Source organism: Mustelus asterias, chromosome 28 (genome assembly GCF_964213995.1).
Source record: "Mustelus asterias chromosome 28, sMusAst1.hap1.1, whole genome shotgun sequence".
Classification (NCBI taxonomy): Eukaryota; Metazoa; Chordata; class Chondrichthyes; order Carcharhiniformes; family Triakidae; genus Mustelus; species Mustelus asterias.
In genome coordinates this window covers 28,318,489-28,343,599 of record NC_135828.1, presented here as the reverse complement: position 1 = coordinate 28,343,599, position 25,111 = coordinate 28,318,489, and the positions used below count along the sequence as shown (strand labels likewise).

At 47.8% G+C, this 25,111-nt stretch overlaps 1 protein-coding gene across 4 annotated transcripts in view; it reads right to left on the bottom strand.

Annotated features, from left to right (window-relative positions):
• Positions 1–239: 239 nt before the first annotated feature.
• Positions 240–25,111, bottom strand: part of tbrg1 (transforming growth factor beta regulator 1) — a 95,365-nt gene continuing 70,493 nt past the window's right edge. For all 4 annotated transcript variants that reach the window (XM_078199774.1, XM_078199775.1, XM_078199776.1 and 1 more), the window contains 7 exons: positions 19,955–20,101; positions 16,947–17,044; positions 16,545–16,655; positions 8,564–8,706; positions 6,120–6,248; positions 2,413–2,523; positions 240–517 (listed from right to left, as the gene is read on the bottom strand). In XM_078199774.1, coding sequence (XP_078055900.1) covers positions 387–517; positions 2,413–2,523; positions 6,120–6,248; positions 8,564–8,706; positions 16,545–16,655; positions 16,947–17,044; positions 19,955–20,101 — 870 coding nt within the window. In that variant the 3' untranslated portion in view covers positions 240–386. The remainder of the gene's footprint in view (positions 518–2,412; positions 2,524–6,119; positions 6,249–8,563; positions 8,707–16,544; positions 16,656–16,946; positions 17,045–19,954; positions 20,102–25,111) is intronic.

The following is a 25,111-nucleotide window of genomic DNA, read 5'->3' as shown; positions in this document are numbered from 1 at the left end:
ATCTCACACACTGTACAGTGAGAACTATCCGGAATCTCACTCACTGTACAGTGAGAACTATCCGGAATCTCACTCACTGCATGGTGAGAACTATCCGGAATCTCACTCACTGCACGGTGAGAACTATCCGGAATCTCACTCACTCCACGGTGAGAACTATCCGGAATGCTCCTGTGCTGAGCAATAATTAGGAACAAATTTGAAGTTCTGAGGGTAAATTAACTGAAGAGTACTGAAGGTTTTGATAAACTGTAAAACTTTATCCCCAATTGCAATCAGTTCATGTGCAGAATCTCAAAGTCACATCTCTCGAGGCAGCTTTACATTCGCAGGAAGCACCAGCTGCCTCTATTCTCCGAGTCGTCTCCAAGTCTCTCCTCACTCGGTCAGGATGAGGAGCTGAATGATGCAGGCGATAGCCTGTGCTGCTGTGCTGAGGTAAACCGTTGCTGTGGTGATGGTATCTGTGCTAAAACAGGCTGCTGGGAAATCAGGCTCCGGGTTAAATCCAGTGAAGCTGAAACAAGATCACGGAAACGTCACGGATGTCCAGCACAAAAATGTTTAGCAAAACAATCAACGTGTTGCTACTTTTCACTGTTAACCTCGTTAACTTTCCTGCTCATTGCCCATTACCTTTCACACTGCCTTTTCTCAAACCTTTATCCTGCTTCACTTCATCAGCCAGCTTGTGGAATCATTCCAATACCATCCTGTTCAACTCCGGCCCCCAGCTCCCCCCCACCCCCCCCCCCCCCCCCAACCCCACCCCCCCGCACCCCCACCCCCCAACAATCACACGCTCATCCCAATCCACCTCCCAGCTCCCCTCCATCATCCCTCCACCCCGCCCCTAACCTGCTCTGCCCATCCCATCACCTCCTCTCGTCACCCGAGGAAGGAGCAGAGCTCCGAAAGCTCATGATTCCAAATAAACCTGTTGGACTTTAACCTGGTTTCGTGAGACTTCTTAATATGAGATGCAGTAAGAGATTTAAAACAAGTGATTATGGTTTTAAAACATATATGCTGATATTCTGAATGTATTCATGTACTTTTTAAGGTATATGGTTCATTTTAGCCAAAGGCAATTCACTGCAAAGCACAATGGTAATGAGGAATAGGACTTACAGTCATGTTTTAAGGGAATGTTGAAACCTTGAACATATACAAGGTTTAATCAACAGAGTTTCTTTCTAATGGCTAGAACATTTAGAACACTTAATCACATTTCATGAATAGGGTTTATTCACTGTCCAAATAAGATGGATGCATTCCCAGACGTGGAGTCATGTGTTAGTCTAGTTTGGCTGTGACCTGTAGGGGACCCATGAGAATGTTCATTTGAACTTTGGGCTAAGTGTCTGAAGTTATTAGGCAACATGGAAGTGGGGTCAGCCAGGACAGGAGTTAGCTTCCGGATTCAACGGACTAATAAAATGCCATCATGTCAGAGGGTAAGATGCAATTGGCTAAGGCATATGATAGGTATTATTGTTGATTTATGTATAATGAAGATGATTGATGTAAAGCTAATGAAAGAACAAAGAACAAAGAACAATACAGCACAGGAACAGGCCCTTCGGCCCTCCAAGCCCGCGCCGCTCCCCGGTCCAGGATTGAATCCTGAATCCAGGATCCCCGCCCAATTTTCCAGCCTATCTACATCATAATATCCTATCCACCGAGCTGTCCCTCACAGCTACGATGCTTTGTTCATCACAACCCATTAACTCACCCCCACCCCCCCATTCCAGACCATGTGATTTCCAGGCGGGAGTAATTGATAAGAAAAACCTATAATTGATCTGTTTTGAATTGTATACATCAGATTTCATCGGAGAGGTCTATCTGTTCTATCTCAGAGCTGCCCTGACCCTTTTGATGGTCTCCTAGCGGCTGCTGGTTAATAAAGTTATGTCTTTTAAACGGAGACGCTGGCTTCGTGAATCTTGTATTGTCTTAAGTTTGGGCAGTACCGGCAACCTCTGAAACCCCACTAACTCAGCTCCATTACCCACTCGCCCCAACCCGCCAGCCGGCTCCCCGCATCACCCATTCTCCCTTCCCCATCACCTGCTTTCCCACTCCCCGTCACCCACTTTCCCACTCCCCGTCACCCACTTTCCCACTCGCCGTCACCCACTTTCCCACTCCCCGTCACCCACTTTCCCACTCCCCGTCACCCACTTTCCCACTCCCCGTCACCCACTTTCCCACTCCCCGTCACCCACTTTCCCACTCCCCGTCACCCACTTTCCCACTCCCCGTCACCCACTTTCCCACTCCCCGTCACCCACTTTCCCCACCCTACCCAGTTCAATGATTGCACAGCCATCCTCCCCACTGCCAGGCTTAGCCAGGTTGTCTCCTGAGCTTTGTTAGCTGTGAATTCAGGTGGTTTACTATTACCTCGCACTAAAGGCCCTGACGATGTGTTTGAGGCGAGCAGGGAGTGATGGCTACTTGCTGTTCGAGAGGGCGATCGCTGCAGTGCTGGTGTGAGCTGAAGACTTGAGTTACCTGATTGGATAGGGAAAAAGAAATATGAGTAACATCGACACTCACACATCACAACGAGATTAAATCAGCAACGTGGAGCGAACAGTGCACGGACAGGTCAGTTTGTCAAACCCAGTCCCACTTATTATCCAAACTGGTGAGTTTCTCTCTCCATCTTCCCTTCTTTCTCTGGAGGAAGATTTGATCAGGTGCTGCAGTAAGATTCCTCTGTTAACTCCCAGCACCTTTCCCAACATCATTCCACACTTGAAAACTGATGAAACAACTTGTTGCCAACATTTCCACCATAAATATTTTCCCAATGGTTCATTCCAATGCTGACGTTGACTGAACTTCACTGATCTTAAAAATAATCCAATCAGAAATAAAGAAAAGACAACAACAGACAAAACAGTATTCGGTCTGTGGCATTAGCCATGCTGAATTGCCCCCGAGTGTCCAATTGTAGGTTAGATAGATAGCTATGTTAAATGCACAGGGTTCATTGAATCCCTACAGTGCAGAAGGAGGCCATTTGGCCCATCGTGCCTGCACCGACCACAATCCCACCCAGACCCTATCCCCGTAACCCGATGTATCTACCCTGCTCGTCCCGCTGACACTAAGGGGCAATTTAGCACGGCCAATCTACCTAACCTACACATCTTTGGACTGTGGGAGGAAACCGAAGCATCCGGAGGAAACCCACGCAGACACGGGGAGAACGTGCAGACTCCACACAGTCACACAAGGCCGCAATTGAACCCGGGTCCCTGGCGCTATGAGGCAGCAGTGCTAACCACTGTGCCACCGTGCCACCCTCATGGGGGATAGGGAGAGGGGGAGGGCCTGGTTGGGATGCTTTTTCAGTGCGGATTTGATGGGCTGGATGGCCTCTCTCTGCACTGTAGGGATTCTATGGTTCTAATAACAGAAAAAACAATGACAGAGTGATACCTTATCACAGAGGAAAATGCTTGAGGTGGGACGGGGGTCAATATTTTAACTTCAGGACATCTCTGCAGGTGTCCCTCGGGATAGTGTTCTAGGCCCAACCATCTTCAGCTGCCTCATCAGTGACCTCCCTTCCACCAGAAGGTTCAAAACCAAACAGCCTTGAACCATGTCTCCTGCAAAAGGCAGGCTCGACGCCATCAACATCTCAGGCCACCTGGAACGTCCCACTCCCGGCAAGTTTGGAACTGCCACGTGAGGTCTCGCTACCTGCACCCGTATCCCAAAGTGACCAAAATGGCTGGAAACAGGAATGGGGTTGGGAATCTCGGAATGGGGTTGGGAATCTCAGAATGGGGTTGGGAATCTCGGAATGAGGTTGGGAATCTCGGAATGGGGTTGGGAATCTCGGAATGGGGTTGGGAATCTCGGAATGAGATTGGGAATCTTGGAATGGGGTTGGAGATCTCGGAATGGGGTCATATCCACCATTTGTACAGCTCTTTCCACACAGACTATGGCATAAAATCCAGATGCTGCAAGACCGGGACAACATTCAGCCTTGGCCTGAGAGCTGGTTAGCAACAGGCACCTCACATGGGTGCCAGGCAAAGGAATCTTGTTCAGAACAGAAGTGAATGTCCACGTTTGGTGTCGAGGGAGTCACTGCTCAGATTTCCTGCGTTCCAGCTAACGGTTCTTAAGGGTAATATTTTTCAGAAGTGGAAAGTTTAAAGTTTTTTAAAGTAAAAGTTTATTTTATCAGTCACAGGTAAGGCTTACATTCACACTGCAATGAAAACACTGTGAAAATCCCCCAGTTGCCACACTCTGGCACCTGTTCGGGTTCACGGAGGGAGAATTTAGCCAATGCAGCCAACCAGCACGTCTTTGGACTGTGGGAGGAAACCGGAGCACCCGGAGGAAACCCATGCAGACACGGGGAGAACGTGCAAACCCCACACAGACAGTGACCCAAGTTGGGAATCGAACCCGGGTCCCTGGCGCTGAGAGGCAGCAACACGAACCACTGGGCCCCCGTGCTGCCCCCGGAAAGGATTGGAACAAGTCAGGAGTAAGATGTCCTACAACAGAATGATCTGTGTACTCAAATTTACTGATAATATTTAGTTCTTTTATAGTTTCCTTTTGATATTTACTTTCACATTTACTTTATTTTATTTGACACTTTGCCTCGCCCAGGCCCTGGATCTCAGAGCCTTGTTGCTCAGGCGGGATTCCTGAGGCTGTGGTGAGGATATTTGGGCCAGTCAGTGTGTTGTGGGTTCCGTGTACTCTGCCACACGTTAAAACACTATTGAATTGGAGCCACAGCCACCTCGCCACCCAAGGACTTTCCCTTTCTCAAAGATTGTCGGGATATCAGAATCCAAGCTGGAGCCATTGGGATCACAGCGGGATTGAAGAGTGGAGATCAGTGTTTTCCAGCTGAAGGAGGAAATTTTCCAGAAAACCATATTTTGTATCATCAAACATATTTACTTATTGGACTAATTGGCACCACTCATAACGGGCCAACAATGCAGAGGGGCACCCCCGGATGGATATTCGATCGGGTCCCCCCCCCGCACAGCTGAGAGACTCGCGAATTTCAAAGACTACGGAAGATCCCTAATCTGCCTAGCAACAGCGCGCAGCTGCATTTTAAACTGGCCAAGGACGATCAAGATCTCTACGAAACGAGACATAGAGTGGGTTATCAAAACCAAGCTATCACTGAAATATTACAAATTCGGCCAAGGCAGACATAAAAATCTGATAAACTAAGATATAAAAATAAAAGATTAGAATGAAATACTCCAGACATCCAACAGGACAGGATGACATTAACACTCAATCTCACAAGCAGGAAACACAGACACAAAACAATAAGATCAATTCAGATAAGAGGACACACAGAGAAGATAATGGGAAACGCATTTAGACACCGGGGCAGGACCAAGTAATCCCATTAACACGAACACACACCATACAAATGCTAATCGATGAAACTTCCTGGGGACTTTTTAAACTGATAGACCATTTTAATACATAAGATAACACACATATAGCCAATGTTCCCGCTCAAATTAAATGTTCCCGCTCGAATTTGAAACTCTATAAAGATACACCGCTGATGTGATTTGATTGAGATCGAGCTGACCAGCCCACTGTTACGGAGCGGGTTATGTTGGATCTCCCTAGGATCCTAGCAATTGTACAATAAAGACACGCTTTGAACCTTGATTTGCGACTCAACTTCTATTCTGCACTGGTAAAGGGATATTTCCCTACAACACAGCCTTTGCTAGCGATGGAAGGAAACCCTTCTCCGACTGTACGGGAAATCGGTGTCAGAGTCTGAAACCATTAGCTTCACTAATGTCCCTGAGGGAAGGAAATCGATCCCTGGTCTGGCCTACATGTGACTCCAGACCCACAGCAATGCGGTTGATTCTTCCCCCTGAAATGGCCTAGCGAAGACACACAAGGGCAATTAAGGATGGGCAATAAATGCTGGCCTTGCCAGTGACACCCACGTCCCATGGAAGAATAAAGAAAGAACACAGACTGTGCGAATGCCTCTCAGAATCAGGAAGGTTCTCCCGTAGATTAAAGTGTATGTTTACTAAATTAAACTACAGACGGGAGTTTTCACCCACCTGAGGTGTGCAGCCCAATGTCAGCTGTGTCTCCAGGCTGTTGGTCGTGCGTAGATATTAATGCAGGCAGACAGGCCTTAGGTCTGGATTCAATTGGGATTCCATCCTCCTGATCCGAAGATGCTTGCTCTGGTGGGCAGATCACCATCAGTTTGAGAAATGTTGTCTGGTTTCAATGCACAAACATTAGACACCACCCATTAAACCGGGCTCTCCCACTCAGTAACACTGTACAGGGTTCATTCACCACTAATCCCCCCAAACCCTGCCTCCAACCCAGCCACCACATCCTCCTCAATGGAGGGTTAGTGTGAGTTGTGTCAGTCACCCTCCCCCCCACCGGATGGAGGGGGAGTGTATGGTGGTCAGTCATCATCCCCCCCCTCCTCTTCCCCCCACCTCCTGCTCTATGGAGGGGACTCTCAGTGAAGATGCTGTAATACTTTGACTCTTGCTGCAACATAAATATGATGATAGGAACAGGAGCAGGCCATTCAGCCCATCAAGACTGCTCCACCACTCAATATGATCATGCCTTTTGTCCACACTATCCCCAGATGTTACTGTCAATTAGAAATCTATGAATCCCTGCTTTAAACAGACTCAATGATTAAGCTTCCTCTGGGATAGAGAATTCCAAAGATTCACAACCCTCTGAGTAAAGAAATTTCTCCTCATCTCGGCCCTCAGTGGCTTCCTCCTTATTTTAAAATTGTGGCCCCTGGTTACCCGCACCGACCCTGTCTATTCCTTTAAATATTTTGTAGGTTTCAATGAGATCACCTCTCATTCTTCGAAATTCTAGAGAATACAGGCCCAGTTTGCCCAATCTCTCTTCATAAGACAGCCCCGCCATCCCAGGAACAAGTCTGGTGAGACCTTGTTGTGCTCCCTCTATGATAATAATATCCTTTCTGAGATAAGGGGACCAAAGCTGCACACAGTGCTCCAAGTGCAGTCCAACCAAGTTTCAATACAACTGAAGCAAGACCTCAGTACTCCTGTAATCAAATCCTCTTGTGATAAAATCTAACATTCCATTAGCCTTCCTAATAGCTTGCTGCATCCTTCAGTGACTTACGGACAAGGACACCCAGGACCCTTTGTACATCTATGCTTTCTCATTTCTTCCCATTTGGGAAATACTCTGAATATCTGTTCCTCCCACCAAAGTGGATCACCTCACATTTTTCCACATTATATCCCATCTGCCGTGTTCTTGCCCACTCACTAACTTTATCCAAATCCGCCTGTAGCTGCTTTACATCTTCCTCACAACACACATTCCTGCCTGGCTGCGTACCATCTGCAGACTTGGAGATATTACATTTGTTCCCCACGTCCAAATCACTGATATGTATTGTGAACAGCCGGGGCTTAAGTACTGATCCTTGCCACAGCCTGCCGACGCGAGAATGATCTGTGTATTCCTACTCTCTGTCCTCTGCCTGTTGGCCAATGCGCAATCCACGACAGTATATTGCCTCCTATCCTGTGTGCTTTTATTTTGCTAAGTAACCACCTGTGGAGAACTTTATCAAAAGCTTTCTGAAAATCTAAATATACCACGTCCATCGACTCTCCATTCCCAACTTTATTAGTAACATCCTCAAAAAACTCCAACAGGTCATCAAACATGATTTCCCATCTGCGAATCCACGCTGACTATGTACAATCAGATGATGGTGGTACACAGAGAGGATGTGTGCCCTTTTCTACTCACTCTGCCACTTTTTGTTTGGCTCACGTCCGACCCCTGTTGCCCCTTGTGATGCCTTTGCCCTTAGATTGTGGCTTGTTGTCTTCTTGCCCCCTGGAGCTTTTCCATTTTTATTCATGTTCGTCTTTTTTTATGCAGAGCGGTGGTCAGGGGGGTATTTGTATTGGGGGGGGGGGGAGGGGTAAAAGAAAAGGGGGGTTCTTTTGTTCGTCGGGTATGTTGGGGGTGTGGGGCGGGGGGGGGGGGGGGGTTGGTGCGTGGGGGGGGAAGGGGAAACTTGAGGAGGTAAAGAGGGGGCCTGAGAGAGAGGGACTTGTGTACTACATTGGATAGAATCCCGAAATAGTCTGTAAATGCCTTGAGCGGAGATGGTTGGGTTAGAATAGGATCAGGTTTAACATGATGCCCTTTGTGGGTCAACAGTGCACCCAGGTCGCTGTTCCTGTCAGATGGGTAGAGTAGCCTCAAGATTTGAGCATTTGTGGAATTGTACTGCATCAGCTACTCTCGCTCTGCTAAATTTAACTGCAGTGAAGAGCCAATAAGAAACCACTGCACTCACTAGACTCAATAGAAACGATTATGTTTATATTTTAAACAAAGATTAAAATATTATTTATACCAAACTCCATAACTCTGCAAATCATTAAAATATTCCTCTCGAAGTTATTTTTCACAGGTTACTCCAAGCTTGTCGGAGGGATGGATGGAAAGGTGTGCTTACCTGACGTGGGCTGGCTGTTCAAACCTTCCTCAAAGACCTGCTGCCTCAGAGCTTCAAAATTCATTGAGGCATCATCTTCCGGCAGCCCGTGGGGAACCTGCCCGTCTCCAGGCCGGCACACCTCAAACCTCACCCACCGATAGCTGCAAGTAAAGAGCAGACCTCAGCTACTTCAAACCTCAAATCTCCTTCAAAACAAAATAATACCCAAGACAGCACAGCCTGCACTAAACATCTCCCACTGGGAGCACAGTGAGCACTAAACATCTCCCACTGGGAGCACAGCCTGCACTAAACATCTCCCACTGGGAGCACAGCCTGCAGTAAACATCTCCCACTGGGAGCACAGCCTGCACTAAACATCTCCCACTGGGAGCACAGCCTGCAGTAAACATCTCCCACTGGGAGCACAGTGAGCACTAAACATCTCCCACTGGGAGCACAGCCTGCACTAAACATCTCCCACTGGGAGCACAGCCTGCACTAAACATCTCCCACTGGGAGCACAGCCTGCAGTAAACATCTCCCACTGGGAGCACAGCCTGCAGTAAACATCTCCCACTGGCAGCACAGTGAGCAGTAAACATCTCCCACTGGCAGCACAGTGAGCAGTAAACATCTCCCACTGGGAGCACAGCCTGCAGTAAACATCTCCCACTGGCAGCACAGTGAGCAGTAAACATCTCCCACTGGCAGCACAGTGAGCAGTAAACATCTCCCACTGGGAGCACAGTGAGCACTAAACATCTCCCACTGGCAGCACAGTGAGCAGTAAACATCTCCCACTGGCAGCACAGTGAGCACTAAACATCTCCCACTGGCAGCACAGTGAGCAGTAAACATCTCCCACTGGGAGCACAGCCTGCAGTACACTGTACAGTTCCCACTGGGAGCACAGCCTGCAGAACACTGTTCAGTTGCCAGTGGCAGCACAGCCTGCAAACACTGCACAGTTCCCACTGGGAGCACAGCCTGCAGAACACTGTTCAGTTGCCAGTGGCAGCACAACCAGCAAAACACTGTCCAGTTCCCAGTGAGAGCTTAGCCTGCAGTACACTGTACAGTTCCCAGTGAGAGCTTAGCCTGCAGTACACTGTACAGTTGCCACTGGGAGCACAGCCAGCAGTACACTGTACAGTTCCCAGTGAGAGCTTAGCCTGCAGTACACTGTACAGTTCCCAGTGAGAGCTTAGCCTGCAGTACACTGTACAGTTCCCACTTGTGACCACAATATTTATATGGCTAGTCCAGTTAAAATTCTGGTCAATGGTAATCCCCCCAGTATTTTGATGGTGGGGATTCAGCAATAGTCATGTTTTTGAGTGTCACGGGGCGATAGTTAGATTCTCTCTTGTTGGAGATGGTCTTTGCCTGGCATTTGTGTGGCGTGAATGTTACTGCCACTTGTCAGCCCAAGCCTGGATATTGACCAGATCTTGCTGCTTTTGGACATGGACTGCTTCAGAATCTGAGGAGTGGTGAATGGTGCTGAACATTGTGCAATCATCAGCGAATATCCTCACTAATGATCTTATGATGGAAGGAAGGTTACTAAATGAGCTTTGATCTTTTTTAGAACTCTAACAGTAATTCCATGTTACAGGACTTGCTGTTCAATAGAACAAGCAGATCACTTTGCAATGTTTCCAGTTTAATCTCAACTAACGACCTGTAAGTGTCCTGTCACAGATATACTTGACAATACTACACATTCCGTGTAAAGACAAAATCCCATCTTCATCCTTCATGCTAAATAGAGTGGCCCAACATATCCCCCACTCCACCATTACCCCCAGGATAGGGGATTATAATGAAAATAGTAAAACATGTCAAGAGCAGCACCAGGATGATCTTAAATGTGGTGATGACTTGGTGGATTGGGCAACACAGTGGTTAGCACTGTTGCCTCACAGCGCCAGGGATCCGGGCTCAATTTCCGGCTTATCTATATAAAATGAGGAGTGTCAGGGTTACTGACACTCTGCATTCTGACTGTGTGTCTGAAGCACTCTTAGGAGTGGAATTCAGTTTGTAAATAAAGAGAATCTGGTGAAGGGACACCGGCCTCGGAGGAGTTATTTCAAACTTCCTGTAAAAATCCTCCCCCAGTCACACAATTCTTTCATGTTTTTAAAATCAGCCGAAACTAAATCCATCTCGATAACTTTCAACCCAATGTCTTGTCAGTGGATTATGAAGATTTGAATGTAGATACAAGAACAGCCCTTACAAACTTCTGCAGTGACTTCTATTACAAATCCTTGGAGAAAGTTTCCTATTGTGAATGTTCCTGAGTGGGAAACTTATCCCCTTTATATCGGGTAGACTTGATGGTCCCAATCACTGCAGCATTGTCTACAGTAACAATAAACAGCCCCGAGGCCCATCATGGGAAACTGGAGAAACAAGTAAATGCAAAATACTGCAGAAGCTGTACCAGATCACGCCCAGGATCGGGTGCAATCCCTTGCCTGAGGATGGAATAAAATAACTTTTTTAAAAAATACTGCAGACGCTGGTCTGAAATAAAGCCAGAAAATGCTGGAAAAACTCAGCAGGTCTGGCAACATCTGAAATCATAGAAACCCTACAGTACAGAAAGAGGCCATTCGGCCCATCGAGTCTGCACCGACCACAATCCCCACCCAGGCCCTACCCCCATATCCCTACATATTTTACCCACTAATCCCTCTAACCTACGCATCTCAGGGCACTAAGGGGCAATTTTTAGCATGGCCAATCAACCTAACCCGCACATTTTTGGACTGTGGGAGGAAACCGGAGCACCCGGAGGAAACCCACGCAGACACGAGGAGAATGTGCAAACTCCGCACAGACAGTGACCCAAGCCGGGAATCGAACCCAGGTCCCTGGAGCTGTGAAGCAGCAGTGCTAACCACTGTGCCACCATGACATCACCATGCTGGTGCTTATACTTCACTCCTGCTATCTCTAAATCTACTATCATGACCACCTTTCTCCCTCATATACTTGGCTCGTTCCCCCTTACTTGTACCTATACTGTTTGCTGAGAGATCTGTGGAGTGGGGCGGCACGGTAGCACAGTGGTTAGCACTGCTGCTTCACAGCTCCAGGGTCCCGGGTTCGATTCCCGGCTTGGGTCACTGTCTGTGTGGAGTTTGCACATTCTCCTCGTGTCTGCATGGGTTTCCTCCGGGTGCTCCGGTTTCCTCCCACAGTCCAAAGATGTGCGGGTTAGGTTGATTGGCCAGGTTAAAAATTGCCCCTTAGACTCCTGAAATGCGTAGGTTAGAGGGATTAGCGGGTAAAATATGTGGGGGTAGGGCCTGGGTGGGATTGTGGTCGGTGCAGACTCAATGGGCCGAATGGCCTCCTTCTGCACTGTAGGGATTCTATGATTCAGAGTTAACGACCGGAATTCCCCAATTTGTTTCTGAGTGGCAGGCGGTTCTGAAGGTGCCGTTCCCACTGCTGGAATGGCGTAAACTCACACCCGATTCCACAACTCATTCATGCTGCACAAGTGGCAGTCTCTCCATTACCTAACAGGCTGGGAGCTGAATTGTCCATCCGCCCTCAGATGCTGGGTTCGAAGGTCCGGGCGGCATAATGATAAGCAAGTTTGCAGACGACACCAAGATTGGTTGGGTGGTTAATAGCGTTGATGTTCATTGCAAAGGGAATGGGATATAAAAGTTGGGAGTTTTGCTACAGTTACACAGGTGAGATCACATCTGGGGTTAGTGTACAGTTCTGGTCTCCTTATTTAGGAAAGATGCAATTGCATTCGAGGCATTTTAGAGAAGGTTCACTCGACTGATTGCTGGGATGAGGGGGTTATCTACCGAAGAAACATTGGTCAGGCTGGGCCTGTATCCATTTGGAATTTAGAAGATTGAGAGGTGATCTTATTGAAACGTATAAAATCCCATGGGGAGTTGACGGGGTGGATGCTGAGAGGATCTTTCCTCTTGTGGAGAGACTGGAACCGGGGTCACTGTTTAAAATAAGCGATCTCCCCATTTCTGTTGGAGTTGAGAAGATTTATTCTCCCTGTGAGGATTGTGAATCTTTGAAACTCTCTCCCCCAGAGAGCTTTGGGGGCAGGGTCACTGAATATTTTTAAGACAGAGGTAGATAGATTTTTGACTAAGAAGGGAGTTAAAGATTATCGGGGGGTGGGGTGGAATGTGGAGTTGAGGCAACAATCAGATCAGGCATGATTATTTGAATGGTCGGCAGGTTCGAGAGGCCGAATGGCCTCCTGCTTCTAATCTGTATGTTTGTCTGATGGAGTGCTGCACCAGTGGATCAGTATGAGAAAGTGCCACACTGTCTGAGGGGTAATACAGAGGAAGAGCTACACTGTTGGAAGAAGAGCACTGAGGGAGCGCCACACTATTGGAGCAACAACAGTAAATTGCTGGATGGTCAGTCCTGAGGGAGAGTTGCACTGCCCGAGGGGGAAAACTGAGGTGTGTTACACTGCCGGAGGGTTTATACTAATGGATTGCTGCACCTCCGTAGGTTCAGTACATAGGGATGGCTGCAATTTCAGAGGATCAGTGCTAAGAGAGAGCTGCACTGTCTGAGGCACAGAACCAAGGAGTGTTGCACTGACAAGACAGGCAGCATGGAGGGAGAACTGCGTTGTCAGAGGTCCAATGCTGCATTGTCAAAGGGACAGTTCTACAGAGTCCAGCCCTACTCTAGGGGTGGGGAAATTACATAGATTATACAGCACAGAAACAGGCCACTCAGCCCAAACTCACCATGCTGGTGCTTATACTTCACTCCTGCTATCTCTAAATCTACCATCATGACCACCTTTCTCCCTCATATACTTGGCTAGTTCCCCCTTACATGCAACTGCCCCCTGCGATGCTGAGTTCTCACCACTCTGAATCAAGAGGTTCAGTCTGTGGAGCTATGGCTCGGTTGGAGGAGCTCTGGCTCTGTCTGCTCAGTCACATGGACACAACAGATCCCAGCAGCACTGTTTTGAAGAACAGCAAATGAATTCTCCCAATATCCTGAACAATATTTATCCCTCAACCAACACCTCACGCTGATTATTGCGATTGAATAAACATTGTTGTTTGTGGGAGCTTGCTGTGTACAAATTGGCAGCCGAATGTCCTGCACTGTGAAGTGCTTTGGCACCATAGACAAAGAACAAAGAAAATTACAGCACAGAAACAGGCCCTTCGGCCCTCCAAGCCTGCATGGCCCATGCTGCCCGACTTAACTAAAACCCCCTACCCTTCCGGGGACCATATCCCTCTATTCCCATCCTATTCATGTACTTGTCAAGACGCCCCTTAAAAGTCACTACCGTATCCACCTCCACTACCTCCCCCGGCAACGAGTTCCAGGCACCCACCACTCTCTGTGTAAAAAGTCTGCCTCGTACATCTCCTTTAAACCTTGCCCCTTGCACCTTAAACCTGTGCCCCCTAGTAATTGACTCTTCCTCCCTGGGAAAAAGCTTCTGACTATCCACTCTGTCCGTACCTCTCATAATCTTGCAGACTTCTATCAGGTCTCCCCTCAACCTCCGTCACTCCAGTGAGAACAAACCAAGTTTCTCCAACCTCTCCTCATAGCTAATGTCCTCCATATCAGGCAACATCCTGGTAAATCTTTTCTGTACCCTCTCCAAAGTCTCCACATACTTCTGGTAGTGTAGTGACCAGAATTGAACACTATATTCCAAGTGCAGCCTAACTAAGGTTCTATAAAGCTGCAACATGACTTGCCAATTTTTAAACTCAATACCCCGGCCGATGAAGGTAAGCATGCCGTATGCCTTCTTGACTACCTTCTCCACCTGCATTGCCACTTTCAGTGACCTGTGTACATGTTCACCCAGATCCCTCTGCCGATCAATACTCTTAAGGGTTCTGCCATTTACTGGATATTTCCTATCTGTATTAGACCTTCCAAAATGCATTACCTCACATTTGTCCAGATTAAACTCCATCTGCCATCTCTCCGCCCAAGTCTCCAACTGATCTATATTCTGCTGTATCCTCTGATGGTCCTCATTGCTATCCGCAAATCCACCAACCTTTGTGTCATCCGCAAACTTACTAATCAATCCAGTTACATTTTCCTCCAAATCATTTATATATATTACAAACAGCAAAGGTCCCAGCACTGATCCCTGAGGAATACCACTTGTCACAGCCCTCCATTCAGAAACGCACCCTTCCACTGCTACCCTCTGTCTTCTTTGACCGAGCCAGTTTTGTATCCACCTTGCCAGCTCACCTCTGATCCCATGCGACTTCACCTTCTGCACCAGTCTGCCATGAGGGACCTTGTCAAAGGCCTTACTGAAGTCCATGTAGACAACATCCACTGCCCTACCCTCATCAATCATCTTCGTCACTTCCTCGAAAAACTTGATCAAGCTTGTGAGACACGACCTCCCCTTCACAAAACCATGTTGCCTCTCACTAATACGTCCACTTATTTCCAAGTGGGAATAAATCCTGTCTCGAAGAATCCTCTCCAATAATTTCCCTACCACTGATGTAAGGTTCACCGGCCTGTAATTACGTGGATTATTCTTGCTACCCTTCTTAAACAAAGGAACAACATTGGCTATTCTCCAATCCTCTGGGACCTCCCCTGTAGCCAGTGAGGATACAAAGATTTCTCTCAAGGCCCCAGCAATTTCCTCCCTTGCCTCTCTCAGTATTCTGGGGTATATCCCATCAGGCCCTGGGGACTTGTCTACCTTAATGTTTCTCAAGAACCCCAATACCTCCTCCTTTCTGATCTTAACATGACTCAAACTGTCTACACATCCTTTCCCAGACTCATCATCCACCAAATCCTTCTCTTTGGTGAATACTGACGCAAAGTACTCATTTAATACCTGCCCATTTCCTCTGGCTCCACGCATAGATTCCCTGCCCTGTCTTTGAGTGGGCCAACCCTCTCCCTGGCTACCCTCTTACTCTTTATATATGTATAAAAAGCCTTGGGATTTTCCTTAAACCTGCTGGCCAATGCTTTTTCATGACCCCTTTTAGTCCTTCTTACTCCTTGCTTAAGTTTCTTTCTACTTTCCTTGTATCCCACACTTGCTTCGTGTGTTCCCAGCCTCCTAGCTATAGGCATATTGTTGTAGCTTCATCTTATACAGCATCCACTCTTCCCACAACTCCATGATTGAAATCCTTCCCCTGTACTGAGATGACTCTTACACAGTGTCCGAGTCTACTCATTATACACAGTCAGGGGGCAATTATAGAATCATACAATACCTACAGTGCAGAAAGAGGCCATCTGGCCCATTGAGTCTGCACCAACACCAATCCCACCCAGGCCCTATCCCCGTAACCCCACGTATTTACCCTGCTAGTCCCCCTGACCCTAAGGGGTAATTTAGCATGGCCAATCCACCTAACCCACACATCTTTGGAATTATGGGCTAGCCTGCGACGCCCATATCCCATAAATGAACAAAAGCAGGTGGAGGCAGGTTAGTGGAGTGGTCAACAAGGTAGCAGGTTGAGTATAATGCGGGGAAACCTGAGGCAGGAACAACCGGAAAATGTTGATAGTCAAAGAGACTTGGGTATGTCCGTACAGCAAGGAACTAAGAAGGCGAATGGCATGTTGGCCTTTACTGTGAGGAGGCTGGAGTACAACAATAGAGGAATCTTGCTACAATTGTTCAGATCACAGCTGGATTAGTGGGTGCAGGTTTGGTCTTTACACGCACACGGTACAGCGAACCTTCACTCGACTGGTGCCTGGGATGAGTGGGTTGTTCTATGACGCAAGGCTGGGATCCACTCACTCAATCTCTCTCTTTCAGACGCTAATTAAAACCCCCTCTACAGACAAGGGTCAGTCACCTCATAGCTCCTTATTTGTCTCAGTATCAATGTGTGGCTGATAACTCCCCTGTGAAAGATCTTGGGATGGTTTTATGATGTTAAAGGTGTTTTGCGAACGTGAGTTGTTAGTTTTTGTACCTTACCAGACACACTTCCTGGCACCAGGGCAGCTCTGAATCAGGTTCTGGATGGTGGGGTGAGAGAAGCCGAAGAAATCTGCCCCAGACGGCACCACGTTGACAAATGGCTTTCCGCTGGGTGGAGACAGAAAAACAGAAACACGTTTACAAATCAACTCTCCAGAGTTGCTGGCATTGCACAAAAATGAGTCGAAAGGCAGGAATTTGTCTCCCATAGTGACAGATAGCTCGCCCCGTTTCCCTGAGCATCCTTCACACTCAGCCCAGTTCAGTCACTCAGTACCCAGGTAGTCAAGACCCAAACATCAGGCCAACTGTCTCCAACCTTCCCAACCTGTGCACCTCAAAGCCAACGCCGTAACCGACTGTACCACCCAGATCCCACGAACAGGAACCAATACTCACCGTGCCATGGCAATCGCTTTCAGTAGGCTGGCGTGACAGGCTGAGGCAGAGCTGGCAACCAGTGCATTCTGAGGGTCAACTTCAGGAGCAATCTCAAACTGTTAAACACAGACATTCAGTCAATATCTTTTCTCCTTGCTGCCCTGATAATTCTCACTCTATAGACACCACGATTGCTTGCTGCCCATCCCGGTGTGAGAATAAGTGAAACCCGACGCACGACGATCCAGACTGTGACTAAAGGGCAAAAGAAATAACTAAGGAGAGAGCAGGGCCTCTTAAGGATCAACAAGATCATCTGTGTGCGGATCCATAAGAGATGGGTGAGATCCTAAATGAGTATTTCTCATCAGTATTTACTCTTGAGAAAGGCATGGATGTAAAGGAACTTGGGGAAATAAATAATGATGTCTTGAGGAGTGTACATATAACAGCGAAGGAGGTGCTGGAAGGCTTAAAGCGCATCAAGGTAGATAAATCCCCGGGACCTGATGGAAGTGTATCCCAGGACATTGTGGGAGGCTAGGGAGGAAATTGCGGGTCCCCTAGCAGAGATATTTGAATCATCGACAACCTGAAGATTGGAGGGTGGCATATTTTGTGCCTTTGTTTAAAAGGGCTGCAGGGAAAAGCCTGGGAACTATAGGCCGGTGAGCCTCCCATCTGTATTGGATAAGTTGTCCGAAGGTATACTGAGAGACAGGATCTACAGGCATTTAGAGAGGCAAGGACTGATTAGGGACAGTCAGCATGGCTTTGTGAGTGGAAAATCATGTATTGCAAATTTGATTGAGTTTTTTGAAGGGGTAACCAAGAAGGTAGATGAGGGCAGTGCAGGTAATGCTGTCCACATGGACTTTAGCAAGGCCTTTGACAAGGTATCGCATGGTAGGTTGTTGCATAAGGTTAAATCTCACGGGTTCCAGGGTGAGGTATCTAAATGGATACAAAATTGGCTTGATGACAGAAGACAGAGGGTGGTTGTAGAGAGTTGTTTTTCAAACTGGAGGCCTGTGACCAGCGGTGTGCCTCAGGGATCAGTGCTGGGTCCACTGTTATTTGTTACTTATATTAATGATTTGGATGAGAATTTAGGAGGCATGGTCAGTAAGTTTGCAGATGACACCAAGATTGGTGGTATAGTGGACAGTGAAGAAAGTTATCTCTGATTATTAAACTAGAAAGAGTGCAGAAAAAATTTACTAGGATGCTACCAGGACTTGATGGATTGAGTTATAAGGAGAGGTTGGATAGACTGGGACTTTTTCCTCTGGAGCGTAGGAGGCTGAGGGATGATCTTATAGAGGTCTATAAAATAATGAGGGGCATAGATCAGCTAGATAGTCAATATCTTTTCCCAAAGGTAGGGGAGTCTAAAACTAGAGGGCATAGGTTTAAGGTGAGAGGGGAGAGATACAAAAGGGTCCAGAGGGGCAATTTTTCACACAGAGGGTGGTGAGTCTCTGGAACAAGCAGCCAGAGGTAGTAGTGGAGGCGGGTACAATTTTGTCTTTTAAAAAGCATTTAGATAGTTACATGGGTAAGATGGGTATAGAGGGATATGGGCCAAATGCAGGCAATTGGGACTAGCTTGATGGTTAAAAAAAAGGGCGGCATGGACAAGTTAGGCCGAAGGGCCTGTTTCCATGCTGTAAACCTCTATGATTAGAATATTCTGGCTGCTCGCGCTAGCGGGATCTTCCGGTCCTGCTGACAGCGTGCATTCGGCGGGAAACCCCGTTGACAACGGCTGGAACCAGAAGATCCCACCGCCAGCTGCCTCCACAAAACGCACAGTGGGAGCTCAGAAACATCGGCCCTGTGTACGTGACACACATCACGTGTGACACCTTGTGGCAAACTGTGTGGAATATTGAAGCTGATCTCAGGACATTGCTCTCAAGGTTAGAGGACAGGTCACTTCCATTTTGTCCTGACTGATGTACTCAATATCTATCTCAAACTACATTAAGAGGACAAACTAAAAGCTGTGTGTGCATTAGAGGCATCCAAAGCATTACAGCTCACTCGCACCATCATTACAGCTCACTGGCACCATCATTGCAACTCACTCGCACCATCATTACAGCTCACTCGCACCATCATTACAGCTCACTCGCACCATCATTACAGCTCACTCGCACCATCATTACAGCTCACTCGCACCATCATTACAGCTCACTCGCACCATCATTACAGCTCACTCGCACCATCATTACAGCTCACTCGCACCATCATTACAGCTCACTCGCACCATCATTACAGCTCACTCGCACCATCATTACAGCTCACTCGCACCATCATTGCAGCTCACTCGCACCATCATTACAGCTCACTCGCACCATCATTACAGCTCACTCGCACCATCATTACAGCTCACTCGCACCATCATTACAGCTCACTCGCACCATCATTACAGCTCACTCGCACCATCATTACAGCTCACTCGCACCATCATTACAGCTCACTCGCACCATCATTACAGCTCACTCGCACCATCATTACAGCTCACTAGCACCATCATTGCAGCTCACTCATACCATCATTGCAGCTCACTCACACCATCATTGCAGCTCACTCGCACCATCATTACAGCTCACTCGCACCATCATTACAGCTCACTTGCACCATCATCACAGCTCACTCGCAGCACCATTACCAGATAGTCGCAACCTCATTACAGGACAGCGCATCACCATCCAATCATACTTGCACCACACATTACAGCACACCCGTATCACCATTACAGGATACTTACACCACCCATGACAGGACAGCTGAAACACCATTACATGACATTCGCACCATCGTTACAGGAGAGCATTACAGGCATCCATGTCATTACAGGGCAGCCACTATAGGGCATTTGCATCATTACACAGCACCCACCCTCACACAGGGTGCCTTATTAAAATTCCCATTCAAAGCTCGAGGAAATGTTGCCCTAAAATGGCATCTCAGTCATTCACACCAACAGTAGTTTGGGGGAGTTGTGTGTTTTGAAATACCTGTGGTCCAGTTCCACCATCTTTGATCTGACAGGTGTACAGGCACTTGTGATTTGGGTTCTTCATACTGGCATAAACCCGGGTGCTGCAAAACCCCACGGGGTAGATGGCAGTCTCATCACAGAACCCCGAGCGATCCGCAATTATCTAACAGCCAAAAGAATGCAGCTCAATGTGAAATCAATCATTCCCAATGCCAGATCAGTACAGAAAGGTGCGCAGCACAAGCACGGGCTCTGATTGGGCAGCTGACCATCGGTACTATTGGTTGAACCCAATAAGGATGACCATGAGGTTACCCTGCTTCCCCGTCCGAGCAGTCAGCTGTGATTGCACTCCAAGTGCTTCTTCAGATGTGAAACATGTTAACTACCTCAAAGTGAACAGCACATTTGATGCTCGAGTCCCCAGCGTATGCTGATCTCCTCCCCAACACCTTTCCTGCAGTCTCCCACCTTTAGTTCTGCAGATACTCTCAGCTCCAAGGAACCCCTCACTCACACACGAGCCCAGAAAGCTGTCATCCAAGTGGGTTCAAATCCCTCTCCAGAGACCTGAGCACAACATGCAGGCATTATTGACGGAGTGCTGCACAGTCACAGGTGTCATCCTCAGGATGTGGTGTTAAACCAGAGAATCAGGCGGCATGGTGGCACAGCGGTTAGTACTGCGGCTTCACAGCCAGGGACCCGGGTTCAATTCCCAGCTTGGGTCACCTTCTGGAGTGGAGTTCACAGTAACTTCATTGCAGTGTTAATGTAAGCCTTACTTGTGACTAATTATAAATAAATAAAAATCCCCTAGTCGCCACACTCCGGCGCCTGTTCGGGGCAAAACACCTAACCAGCACGTCTTTCAGAATGTGGGAGGAAACCGGAGCACCCGGAGGAAACCCACGCAGACACGGGGAGAACGTGCAAACTCCACACAGACAGTGACCCAAGACAGGAATCAAACCCGGGTCCCTGGCGCTGTGAGGCAGCAGTGCTAACCACTGTGCCACCATGCCACCCACAGTAACTTAATTGCAGTGTTAATGTAAGTCTACTTGTGACTAATAAATAAACTTTAACTTTTAACCCTACATTGCAGAAGAGGCCATTCGGCCCATTGAGTCTGCACCGACTCTCTGACAGAGCATCTTACCCAGGCCCTATTCCCCCACAATCCCCTAGCCCCGTAACCTCACACATTTCCTGTGGCCAATCCACCTAACCTGCACATCTGTGGGCGGCACGGTGGCACAGTGGTTAGCACTAAGCGCCAGGGAACCAGGTTCGATTCTGGCCTTTGGTGTCTGCGCGCAGTTTACACGTTCTCCCCGTGTCTGCGTGGGTTTCCTCCGGATGCTCTGGTTTCCTCCCACAGTCTGAAGATGTGCAGGTTAGGTGCATTGGCCGTGCTAAATTGTCCCCTTCGTGCTCCAAGAAGTGTAAGTTAGGGGGATTAGCCATGGGAAATGCGTGGGGTTACGGGGATAGGGTGAGGGAGAGTGCCTGGGTAAGATGATCCATCAGAGAGAGGAAGCAGACTCGATGGGCCGAATGGCACCCTCTCACTTTAGGGATTCTATGAAACTGAGGCCATGTCGGCTCTCTGGTGGATGTAAATGTCCCATTGAGCTGCGTGAAGATGAACAGGGATATTCTCCAAGTTTCATGGCCAAGATTTAACCCTCAGCCTAGAAAATAACATCTGGTCTTTTCTGCATTGCTGTCAGTGGGAGCTTGCTGTGTAAACCGGCTGCCATTGTTCCTTCATTACAGCACCAACTACACTTCAAAAGCTGGCTGTAACGCTCTTTAGGGTGTCCTGAGCTCATGAAAGGGGCTATGTATGTCCAAGCCTTCTCTTTTTCTTCTGCATTATTCAAGCACAGAGGACGGCGATCACAACAGGGTGGCACGGTAGCACAGTGGTTAGCACTGCTGCTTCACAGCTCCAGGGTGCCGGGTTCGATTCCCGGCTCAGGTCACTGTCTGTGTGGAGTTTGCACATTCTCCCCGTGTCTGCGTGGGTTTCCTCCGGGTGCTCCGGTTTCCTCCCACAGTCCAAAGATGTGCGGGTTAGGTTGATTGGCCAGGTTAAAAATTGCCCTTAGTGTCCTGGGATGCGTAGGTTAGAGGGATTAGTGGGTAAAATATGTGGGGGTAGGGCTTGGGTGGGATTGTGGTCGGTGCAGACTCGATGGGCCGAATGGCCTCCTTCTGCACTGTAGGGTTTCTATGTTTCAATCCTCTCACCGGATATCCGGACAGGGGCACCTACCAGCCAGAGGGAAGGAGAGGGAAGGTGCCAGACACCACTCAGGGATAGGAACGCAGGCACACGTCACAGTCCAGGGATCCTGAGGCCAATTAACACACCCTTGACAATAGCAGATAGCTCAGCAAGCAATAGTTAACCAATGCGACAGTCTCTGGCGGTGCGGGCAAATAAAAAGGGAGAAGATAAACTATGAGGGTAAACACCCAAAGAACAAAGAACAGTACAGCACAGGAAACAGGCCCTTCGGCCCTCCAAGCCTGTGCCGCTCCTTGGTCCAACTAGACCAATCGTTTGTAGCCCTCCATTCCCAGGCTGCTCATGTGACTATCCAGGTAAGTCTTAAACGATGTCAGCGTGCCTGCCTCCACCACCCTACTTGGCAGCGCATTCCAGGCCCCCACCACCCTCTGTGTAAAAAACGTCCCTCTGATGTCTGAGTTATACTTCGCCCCTCTCAGCTTGAGCCCGTGACCCCTCGTGATCGTCACCTCCGACCTGGGAAAAAGCTTCCCACTGTTCACCCTATCTATACCCTTCATAATCTTGTACACCTCTATTAGATCTCCCCTCATTCTCCGTCTCTCCAAGGAGAACAACCCCAGTCTACCCAATCTCTCCTCATAGCTAAGACCCTCCATACCAGGCAACATCCTGGTAAACCTTCTCTGCACTCTCTCCAATGCCTCCAAGTGAAATAAAAACAGTGAGAACTTCTTTAAACATCCAAAAAGAGAGAGGCCAAAGGTCCCTCAGAGAATGAGACTGGGGAAGTAATAATGGGGAACCAGGAAATGGCACAGGAGTTAAATAAATATTTGCACCAATCTTCGGGTTGGAAGACACCAATGGTATTCCAAAATTACTAAATGATCAAGGGGCAAAAGGGGGGAGGAAGTAAATACAATAACTATCACTAGGGAAAACGGGGTACCAGGGAAACTAATGGGGCTAAAGGAAAACAAATCCTATGGAATTGATGGGTTCCATCCTATGATATTAAAGGAAGTCGCTACAGACAGTGGAGGCATAGGTAGTGACCTTCCAAGAACCCCTAAATTCTGGAAAAGTCCAAAAGGATTGGAAAATTGCACTATTCAAAAAGGGAGGGAGACAAAAAACAGGTCAAAAATAGCCCCACTCACTTAACATCTGTCATTGAGAGGATATTACGGTCCATTGTAAAGGATGTAATAGCACAGCATTTCAAAATACATCATGCAATCAAGCAGAGTCAGCATGGTTCCAGGAAGGGAAATCAGGCCACCCGAGGTGGCAATGAGCAGGAAAGGGAAACCAGCACAGAGAATATACTTGGATTTCCAAAAAGTGTTTGATAAGGTACCGTACAAAATGCTACTTAGTAAGATAAGAGCCCATGGTGTTGGGGGGTAGTATATTAGCATGGATAGAGAATTGGCTAGCGATAGAAAACAGAGAGTTGGGATAAGAGGGGCATTTCCGTGATGGCAACTTGTAACTAGTGGAGTGCCTCAGGGATCAGTGCTGGGGCCACAATTATTTACAATACGATTAATGACTTGGATGAGGGAAGTAAATGTGCCATTCCCTAGTTTCTGGATGACACAAAAATAAATGGGACAGTAAGTGGTAAAGATGACACAAAGAGTCTACAGAGGGATACAGACAGGTTAGGTAAATGGGCAAAAAGCTGGCAGAAGGAATATAATGTAGGAAAATGTGAAGATACGTGCTTTGGTTGGAAGAATAAAGGAGGTGAATATTATTTAAATGGAGAAAGACTGCAGAAAGCGGCAGCACAGAGGGATTTGGGAATCCTCACGTCCAAATCACAAGAAGTTAGTATGCAAATTCAGCAAGTAATAGGGAGGGCAGATGACATGTTGGCCTTTATTTCAAAAGGAATTGAATATAAACATAGGGATGTCTTGCTAAAACTATACAAGGCACTAGTTAGACTACGCCTAAAGTACTGTGAACAGATTCAGTTCCCTTATCTAAGGAAAGATATACTGGCATTGGGGGCAGTTCGGAGAAAGTTCACTGGGTTGATCCCGGGTACGGAGTGATTTCCTTATGAGGAGAGGTTGAGTAGGTTGGGCCTGTACTCATTGGAGTTTAGAACAATGGGAGGTGACTTGATTGAGACATACAAGATGCTCCGGGGGTTCGACAGAGTAGATGCTGAGAGGCTGTTTCTCCTTGTGGGAGAGTCTAGGACCAGAGGGCAGAATCTCAGGGTAAGGGGATCACCCATTTAAGACAGAGATGAAGGGGAATTTCTTCTCTCAGAGGGTAGTTAATCTGTGGCACTCTTTACCGCAGAGGGTTGTGGAGGCTGGGTCATTAAGTATGTTCAAGGTTGAGATAGACAGATTTTTAATCAGTAAGGGAATCAAGGGTTATGGGGATAAGGCAGGAAAGTGGAGTTGAGGATTATTGTATCAGATCAGTCAAGATGGGCTGAATGGCTGACATCTGCTCTGACATCTTATGGTCTTATTGTCAATAGGAGTTCACTGATTTGAATGTTTCAGTTACACACTGGGTAAAATTACTGAGACATCAGTGACTCCCCACACTTGTCTTCTGAGTTATTATCTTCCTGTTTGTCAAGTCTCAAAGAACAGTACAGCACAGGAAACAGGCCCTTCGGCCCTCCAAGCCTGTGCCGCTCCTTGGTCCAACTAGACCAATCGTTTGTATCCCTCCATTCCCAGGCTGCTCATGTGACTATCCAGGTAAGTCTTAAACGATGTCAGCGTGCCTGCCTCCACCACCCTACTTGGCAGCGCATTCCAGGCCCCCACCACCCTCTGTGTAAAAAACGTCCCTCTGATATCTGAGTTATACTTCGCCCCTCTCACCTTGAGCCCGTGACCCCTCGTGATCGTCACCATGTTATCTACA